The following is a 10000-nucleotide window of genomic DNA, read 5'->3' as shown; positions in this document are numbered from 1 at the left end:
TGGTCATTTCTTGTACACAATATTGCTGTGCACGCAGTTTGAATTGGTACATCCTTTTACAAACTTATAATACTGGATTAACCTTACTTAAATACATATATTTGTGGTTCATTTAAACCGAGTTGATTCATCCTTTCATCTAAACTTAACGCACTTAAAATCTGTGGGGACTTTTATTTAATCAATTTTAAATAAATCAGGACAATCCGGATGATTGTGTTGTATTGTAAAGTAGTTTTCATCGCCACAGTACACCAGCTATTGTCGTTAGACTGCTAAGCAGAGGAAAAGCAGAAGTTTCAAGATTGGCTTTCTTAACAAAGGGTCCTTTTGTTCAATTGGTCAGTGAATTTGAATAATCTATCTTTGTAAACAGTGGTTAATGCATTTTAGTATATACTCACTCAGTGATCTTGGTGTTTCAAGCAATCTGATTGGTTCGCTATCTTGGAGTAATTGAGCATTATTAAATTCTCAACCACGGATAATGCATTTCGGGTGCTCTGATTGGTTCACTCAATCTCGGTTATCAGCTCATATACCTTGGTTTGACCTTATATGGTAAATGATTGAGTTAAGCATTGCTAAACTAAAAATGTTTTCGTCGGAATGCCAAATTTCTCTTTGAATAAAGACAAAAAGGAGAAAAAAAAACTTTTTTGTGGAAAGTTTGGATCAATTCCGACGTTTAGAAGTACGCGAAAAGGCAAGAAATGTTTTTGTGATGAGCCTGCGTCTGTCTGACAACAAGGTATTACACAACATCGCATCAGTTCTCATCAAGTTTTTTTCGATTTCGCTCGGATTTGCTCGCTTTTTCCGCTCGTATTTCGTACTTCCAAATTTTTGGAGTTGAAGGAATTTAATAAAACAATTATTCCATTCGCGCTTGTTGGATATGAGACTGGTTATAGCCAACTCGGCGCTACGCGCCTCGTTGGCTATTTACCATCTCATATCCAACGCGCGCTCATGGAATAATTGTTAATTATTCACTACCTACGGAGTGAATAATGCGTGATCCAAACAAAACGAATGGCCGCCGTAAACTCACCAGCATTTATGAATCGGAAATATTGATGCGTGCTACAGAATACAAAGAGGGCCACAAAATTTGGGCTGAAAGTTTTCAGAGGTAAGAGAAGAGTTCATACTTTTGCCAACCAGTGTTTGACTTCATTTTTCCAGATACCGGTAATTGTTGCTGAAAATTAAACGATCTGAAGTCACGCCAACAATTTGTTTCACTGGCAATGTAATTTTATGTTGTAGGGCTGGTTGCCCAGCAAAACAAATTTGTTACTGAAATTGAGGAATTAAAAAAATGTTTAAGAGAGTTCCACATAGCTGCAAGGAAAGAAGACAGGTCAGTTTACAACAAACCATGCAACGCTCAACTCAATTAGAGCCGCCATTTCATATGGATCCTTTACCAATTGCACTTTCAATTTCCATTTTAAAATGAACTTTTAAAACTTTGATCGAATGGTGAAATTGATTTAACAAGGAGACTTTTGATTTAGATTGCTCATTTAAACGGTGCTAAATGACCATTTTGCTAGTTGTGACGTGGAGGTTAGTTAGATTTGCCACGTTTGAAGCTTCTGTAAATACTTTTGATCATGCTTTGTACCGCTTTGCACCTTTTCCACGCATAAATTGATGTGTCAAGTAAATCGACTTTGGATGGTTTTCTTCTGCAATTGTTGTTGAGATCACTTCGTGAGTATAAACAAAACAATTATTCTTTGAAATCGAGGTGAATAATGGCAAAATATTTACCTCGCCGCTTTGTGGCTTGGTAAATATTTTACCACTATTCACCTCGATTTCAAAGAATAATTGTGTAGTATTGTACTGCAGTGAGGCCTGTACAGGTCTACAAGTTCAACTCTTTGTATAGTAGTAAGAGTTAGCAAACAGGCTGTTTACATTGCCTGTACACAGTGTCTGTTTAAATCATGAATCCATTTTCTGCATCTGAAATGTACATAATCTTAGCACTTTGTACTATTTTCCCTAACCCCCCAACCCCTACTTACACCTTATCAAATTTCAAACACCTCTCATTTCCATGTCACTCACTTTTTACCTCTCCCCTGATCGCAGCAACATGGAAGCTCCTCCATTAGAAGGTGGAAGGATTGATTTGAATGCTCCTCGCTTTGACCAGTCAACATTTCTGGGACGTGCCAAGCATTTTTTCACTGTGACAGACCCAAGAAATATTTTGCGCACAGCCAGAGAACTTGACGAAGCTAAAGAATTGCTCTTAAAATACAGGTTTGGAAAATATACTTTCTCAATGTTGTTCATGGAAAAGCCGTCAAGTGTTTGTGCAACATTTTTCAATATTATGCCATAGCAGAGATCTGTGTGTATATGCTGCAGGTCATTTTGCTCCTCAGGTTCATTTGCAACCAAACTAGGTCATTTTGTGTCAACCTAGGTTAATTTGGAGCAGGTACAAAACACAAGTCGCAGATCACAGGTCATTGTTTTACCAATACAGAAAGTATCCTGAACATTCATTAAAGCTAACCTTAGGCCTAGTTAAGCCTAAACAAAAGTTTTTAGGCCTAATGTTAGCATTAATTTTGTAAATAGTCAGGGTTGTTTTTTTATTGGTAAAACAATTACCTGTGACTTTGAACCTGTGACCTGTGTTCTTTACATACCCCAGTTTAACCTAGGTTGACACAACTTGACCTAGGTTGAAGCAAAATGACCTAGTTTAGTTCCAAATTAACCTAAGAAACCAAATGACCTGCAACATATGTAAAAGTCTGTACCCGAACAATTGGTTTGTGTCCATGCAAATCGCTCTCGTTAATTTTTAATTAGCTCAACAAATCGTAAGACCAAGACATGTCATATTCAATACCTTGGGCTCATTATACTCTTTGTGAAAAATGCTCAGATGAGGATGTTTTGTAATATGCTCACTTGTTTGGATTATATCTTTGCATCATATGTTATCAATATTAATACCTCTTACTAACCTCGTTTTCTTGGCCGTAATGTAAGTTACAGACCAAGTTTTTTCCTGTTTATTTATGGCCCAAGCACGAAGCACACAGTCCATAAATCAAAGGGAAAAAATGAGGATCTGTAACTTACAGTACGGACCGAGAAAACGAGGTTAATTATATACTATTACGCAAAGGTCACTCCCAATAGGGAAGATGAGATGGGAATAAAAAGTTTAACTATGAAACACTTTGTGAATGATTTGTTAATGAACCCTGCACTTCCACACTGAGCTCTGTGAAAATTTGTGCAACCTCCTAAGAACAATTTGTCTGAATAATTATTTTACATGACCCTGATATATTCTTGTTTGGAAGATGTTTATAATAATCATTTTTTTCCCCGCGTAAAAAATATTTTAAAAGTTTCTTCTCATCTATGACTGTTGCAATCTAGATGATGCTTGGATGAATTCAAACAAAAGCAGGTGGCACAGTAATTCCTAATAAAACAGTTCTTAAATTTGTGTAATTTACTGTATGTATGTGTGATTATTGCTTTAAGCTCTGTTTCAGTAAAGACTGGGAATTAGGGAAATTGGGAGAAGATGATCATTACTGTCCATAAAAACTTAATGTGAAAGCGCCTGCATTAGTCTGAAATTTCAGCCATCTCCTTCCTGACCTTAAGAGGCATAGAGAGGGTGCCCATGCCCCCTAGGGTTATGGAGGAGACGGCTGAAATTTCAGACTAGCCCCTGCATGCATTCGATTATCTTTCCCCTCCTGTCAAAGTGAAAACTTGTAAGCCTCATCATCATGATCATATCTTTATTTATCCTTGGATTTTAGTGTGACTTTCATGTAGCTACATTAACTATAATAGTATATCTCAGAGCATTTACCCTCCCAACCATGACATGCCACAGAGGACAGACTACAACAACAGGAACTCCATGTCCTACTCTTTACAAAGAGTGTGTTGGTTCTTTCTCGTCCCACAGGGTTAGAACATTGAAGGGTTGTGAGATATTGCCTCCAGTTTATCATATTTATCTGATATGACTAGAGAGTCTAACGATTTACTGATGTAATGTTACAAAGGCAGCACTTTCTCCTCAGTTATTTAAAGACCCTGAGTGTCGGTCTGGCTAGAGTTTTGTCCCCGCAACCTCCTGCACAGTATTCTGGTGCTCAACCTACTGAGCCAATCAGTTGTTGGTTTATGTAGCTCATTAACTTTAAATATCATCAAAATCTTAGAAAGTGTGGTACCTAATGAAGCTTAATACTAACTTCGTATAGTTTGTGTTACAAACAGGCAGATGAAAGAGCCTCCAGGTACTACAGATGAACAGGTTTGGCGTGCAAAAAAGATTTATGAATCAGCATTCCATCCTGATACAGGTGAAAAGATGTTCATTGTTGGAAGAATGTCTGCGCAAGTGCCAATGAACATGTCAATCTGTGGCTTTATGATGACATTTTATAAGTAGGTATAATTTTCATGAAATCTCACCTCCATTTATAGTGTGCTCAATGACAGAAACAGTTTTATGTTCTCAGAACTGTAATTCAAGTGCTGCAACAGTGGGGAGACTTACCAGCTTTGTTTATTAGGGACAAGAATGATGTTTAATACCATATGTTGTATGATTTATCATGTGATGCAGTTTTGCTTGCTGATGAAAAGAGCATAGTTGAAGTGTCAATGTTTTCAAAATAGCCAATTGCAAGCAATTACCACAAATAAGGCACAAGGGTAGTTATTGTTTACAAACAAAAATTACTGATATGATAAATGTACATGTAATAATGGTCATCAGCTATCATCAGGCAAATTGCCTGAAATAAACTTTGCCAGAGCCCAGTTATGAAGCAGTTGAAATCAAGTGACAGGTGCAAGAAAAGATGAACATTGAAGGCTAGTACAGCAACATTCCCAGAGGGACTTTCACACATTTTTCTGAAACACATTGAAAATTCACATTCAGAATACACATTTGTATGTATTCAGTTGCAATTTACAACACATACAGTTTAATAAGCTAAGCACTAGTGAGGAGTCTTAAGTTACTCCTTAAGCTAAGTTTCTTTTGGTGTCCTGCTGTATGAAATATGGCTTATAAAATTAATAGCTGTCCTTATCTGAGAAGTCTTTTCAAAAGCAGCCCTTTCTCCTCAATATTTAAGACCCTGTGGGTTGGTCTAGTTGAAGTGGCATCTGTGGCCTTTTGTATGACAGTCAGATTCTTTTAAGTTATTTGTTACTCTTCTCTTTTCCAGGAGTTCATCTGCCGTTCTCTTTTGGCAATGGATCAATCAATCATTTAATGCAATAGTGAACTATACAAACAGAAGTGGTGATTCCCTTATCACAAACAAGTATGTTTTTTGTTATAATTTGTATCTGATTTTTTGATTAAGGGTTTTTTTTTGGGAGAATCAAAATGAAGATTTCTCATTTCTTTCACTCCATCTGCACTGTAAGCAAACATCAGATACTTTTGTAAACAAATAAGCATTAACTGCCTTGCTGGTCACCCTTTTTTGCCATCTTAGGAGCTGAATAATTTTTTCTAATGGTGCAAAAATTGTACAAAAGTGGGCCAAAAGCATGACTGTGTAAGGTATCTCTGGTAGTCACTATATAAACCATGTATGATCATGGAGCACTACACCACAGCCCAGTTATACCGGTAATACATGTACGCTGCTCAAGAGTAAATATTATTATTGATGAGAGAGGACTAAGTACAACTACTTCATGTACAGTACTACTACTAATGCAGTAACTACTACTAACTACTACTATTGCAGTACCTATTACTACTTCTACTGTTGCTGCTACTGCTTAAATACTTTAAATTTACTTCTACTGCTACTGCTGCTACTAGTTACTATGAACCACTAATGCTACATGCATGTACTGCTGCTGCTGCTGGTGGGCATGCAGTTTCAAAAAACACAAAAACTTCAATACCTTCAATGCTGTGGTACGAATCCAGGATAATAATAAATTATAATGGTAATGAACCTTATTTATGTGTCAATTGTATTTTAATTAGTGCTGCCAGGGCACTAATTGCAGGAGCAGGGATGGCGCAGTCAGGTGAGAGCACTTGCCTCCCACCAGTGTGATCGACCCAGGATCATTTCCCACGTCCAGTGTCATGCGTGGGCTGAGTTTGTTAGTTCTCTACTTTGCTCCGAGAGGTTTTTCTCCGCTTACTTTGGTTTTCCCCAGTTCCCTCAAAAACCAACATCTGATTTGTATAAAATTATATTAATTCGATTTGATTCATTTGTGCATGACCCCACAAGCTATTCAGCTTTAAATATCATTGTGTGAAAATAAAGTGCCATTAGTATTATTATACCGTATTTACCCGCGGATAGGCCGCACCCGCGTATAGGCCGCACACCAAACTTTCAATGGTTTTCATGGGGAAAAAAATAGTAAGGTCGAGTACCGGGATGAATAAAGCGAAGTTTGAAATCAACAAACAGCCACCGTAATTTCCGGGCGATTTACCTGCGGGTAATGTGTTAATATTTCCGCAAACAGTTCTTGGTGCGGGTTATAGGAAGGTGCGGGTAATCTGATAATTTTAAATCTTCCAGTAGTTTTAAAACCATAAGTAGGGAAAAAATATAGAAGTCATTAAATAAATGAAACTGTTCCTAAAAACTGTATGTTTCCTTTTTTATCCTGCTTTAATTGTCTAATAAAACCAATGCAAATTGAAAACACATCAACAAATATCGTTGGCAATCAAAATCGTTTATCACGCGTGTGATATTACTTTCTCACTTTGCTAATTTCATAGCAGCAAGCTTCTTTCTTTGTTTAGTTAAAAAAAAAAAGATATTATTCACTAACTGGAATAATAAGCTCAAAACAAAAATGTGAAATAGCGGCTTTAAAGTACATGTAATTCACACACAAAAACTGATGCCGAAATGGCATTTCATGGCGCCGCTGCTGCCGCATAATTAACAAGAGGTGATTGTTGGCACGAGTGTAAACAACATTCACAGACAAAATTTTAAAACACCAGAACATTCCGCGAATCAGTAAAATATTCCTAGCAAGCACTGCCTTGAGGTAGAGAGTATTTTCCCGTTTCAAGCGATTTCTTAGAGTCAGTAGATCCTAAGATACCTATTGATTTTTCTTTAGAACAGATTTTTACAAGCGGTATAATTCAATGGAAGATCAAAAACAATAGGTGTGAAAACTTACCAATTTCACGCTAAAGGATATTTTGTTAACAAAAACAATGGTTTAATGTTTAGTTGTATGTGTTGTAAGTTAGTAACAATTGAACATTAAAACGCCAATTTAGTGTATAATCGTGAGATCTCTTGCATATTAATGAGGTATCAAAACGCTTGTACCCGCGTATAGGCCGCATCCCTAATTTCGGCCCCATTTTTCCGGGAAGAAAGTGCGACCTATCCGCGGATAAATACGGTAATTATCATTACCAAATCAACACACATATACATTGTAAAATTGTAGGTTGGTTTTTAAGGAGGGGAAAACCAGTATCTGGAGAAAAACCTCTGGAAGCAGAGAGAAGAACCTACAAACTTACCCACATGTGACCCCAAGTCTGGGACATTGGTGGGAGGCAAGTCACTCTCTTGCTGCTTCGTCCTCCCTCAAGTACTCAAGTCAGGTTGATATCAACTTTTAACTCAGCCTCAGCCTTTTAATGATGTAATGTTTAGATTACCGAGAGTCCTCTTAAAGAGCGGGGAGCAAAAACACTTGTCAAAAAGCGATGGCATTTTCACTGCCACTGTTGTTGCTGTGGAGTTATTGAAAGCATTATTACAAACTGCATTCCTTATATTTTGTATTTTTCATGTTTCTGACCATCTATCTAGCTCCTCATGAAGAAAGAGCCCAAAAGCTAACTAAAGTTTTCTTACGTACGTGTAATGTTTATTCTCATTTCTAGACAACTAATGGCAGGTTATGCATGTGCTACTACAGGAGCTGTGGCTGTAGCTTTGGGACTAAACCAGTTGACAAAGGTACGTAATACATTTTGCATTTCCTAACCCTATCACTGCTGAAGTAGCCCCGACAGAGTAAAATATAGAAGTGCCACTCTTGGGAGGAAAATGAAGGGTTAACTGAATGGTAAACGTACATGGTAATTGTATCTATAACAAAAATCTCAAATCTGATTGGTTCTGTGTGCACCTATTTGTCATGTAATTGGTGCGCGATCATGTGGGTGTCCAGTTACAGGTATGCAATTAGAACATTACTCCAAATTGGATACCTACACCATTCACATGTCAATATTAGTCATGCAGTTGGATGGGGTCCTTCTTGCCATTTTCCTACTGTTTGCTAAACAAATTGAATAGAATTTTAATTTTTTTGCACAAACCAAAGCACACATCAAGGAATCAATATCATATCTAAAATAAGTCTATTCACATAGGACGATTTGAAGCACTCTGTTGTCACTGTAGGATGATAGAAGCCTGGTTTTCTTAGCGCATAATTGGTGAATTTCCTTTCTGGTAAAATCTTCACAAGGGGCGAATTTGTTCTCATGGCCTTTCTAAGAATATGGCAATCCAATCTTTCAAGCAACTTCCTTGTATTCAATTTCCTCAATATATACCTGCGTTTATAGCACCTATCTAAAAAATTCTGTATGTTGTTAAGATCAGAAGAGGAGGCTCCATACACCGATAAACCATACAAAAAATTTAGACATAACAATTATTGAATGAAACAGATAATCCAACTCCTCCTGATTGTACCCCTCTAGCCGAAGAGTTCTTATTATGTGCAAGCATTCATTAGCCTTCACAAGCTTTTCGTGCATGTGACCAGCGTATTTACAATTGCACTGAAATATGACACCTAACCATGCAGTTTCATGGTCCTACAGTATTTGCAGTTGCATGAATTGACTTATAGATTTCCTGTCTCATATGACTCCTAATCATTTTATAACCCTAAGCCATTTAATGGACAGTGAGTGATTAACCCATTGACTCCCAGGGGTTCCCCATTGACAAGTAAAGTCTGGTGTTAGACAGAGTAAAAATAATAATGACTTTACAAACATTTTTTAATTTGCCTGTTTGGTTGCTGAATGTATTGATCTCTTTCATGTGTAAATTTTTGCCTTCCATTTAACAGTCAACGCCACCACTGATTGGTAGATTTGTTCCATTTGCTGCTGTTGCTGCTGCAAATTGTGTCAATATTCCTCTTATGAGACAAACGTATGTTAATGTTTTCCTGAAATCCATGAAAATTGTCTCTATTGTTTTTCTCATTTGTGCTTTAGCACTATGTGGTATTGTATAGGCCATGTTCGATATATCAATATTAAGGCATGGCTATAAGGCTTTATGGTCAAATTTCACGGCTCAGTTCGGTTTTTTGTCTCACAAGTCTCCAGGGAGATTTCTAAACAAAATAATATTCAAATTTAACCGTAAAGCCTCATAGCGCTGCCTGAATATTGAATATATATTGATCATGGCCTATTATAATAGCAATACCTGTTATACTATCCGTTGAGGAAAGTACATGCAATGGTAAATAATTTTGTAAAACATAGGGAACTTATGAAAGGAATCCCAGTAACTGATCAAGATGGAAACAGAATAGGAGAATCTAAGGTAATACCACTCTTCATTTTTGTTTGATATGTGGCTCTTTATTGACTTAATAATATGTTTGTTTTTAAATTAGAGTTTGTTGTTATATACATGTACTGCCAAAACGTCACTCTTTTTTGTCCTGCATGTATATTGATAACAGTTGTATTAAATGGTGACTTGAGGATAATCTAAATCTAAATCTTCTCAATTTGTGGGGAGTGAAACAAGGAAAACCTGGTTTTATTATCATTATTAGAGCAGTTTTCAAATGACTATCGAAAGTAATTAAATGAGATTGCAATAATGATATTGCTATGCTTGGTGATTGGCTTAAAAATCTTGTGCCAGTTTATCAACCAATGAAAAGGAAAACCAAAGCCAAT

The 10000-nt window shown here is 36.8% G+C and overlaps 1 protein-coding gene across 4 annotated transcripts in view; it reads left to right on the top strand.

The window, feature by feature from the left end:
- Positions 1-10000, top strand: part of LOC138041644 (sideroflexin-1-like) — a 17029-nt gene that overhangs the window by 151 nt on the left and 6878 nt on the right. For 2 of the 4 annotated variants that reach the window (XM_068887401.1, XM_068887404.1), the window contains exons 2-7: positions 2110-2283; positions 4291-4461; positions 5256-5354; positions 7940-8015; positions 9148-9233; positions 9575-9635. In XM_068887401.1, coding sequence (XP_068743502.1) covers positions 2114-2283; positions 4291-4461; positions 5256-5354; positions 7940-8015; positions 9148-9233; positions 9575-9635 — 663 coding nt within the window. In that variant the 5' untranslated portion in view covers positions 2110-2113. Of the gene's footprint in view, positions 1-248; positions 342-1105; positions 1136-2109; positions 2284-4290; positions 4462-5255; positions 5355-7939; positions 8016-9147; positions 9234-9574; positions 9636-10000 lie in introns of those variants that run through there. The other 2 variants (XM_068887402.1, XM_068887403.1) reach the window with 2 other exon arrangements.

Source organism: Montipora capricornis, chromosome 3 (assembly GCF_036669925.1).
Source record: "Montipora capricornis isolate CH-2021 chromosome 3, ASM3666992v2, whole genome shotgun sequence".
Lineage (NCBI taxonomy): Eukaryota > Metazoa > Cnidaria > Anthozoa > Scleractinia > Acroporidae > Montipora > Montipora capricornis.
Note: the sequence above shows the minus strand (reverse complement) of the source record. Positions and strands in the feature narration are given on the sequence as shown.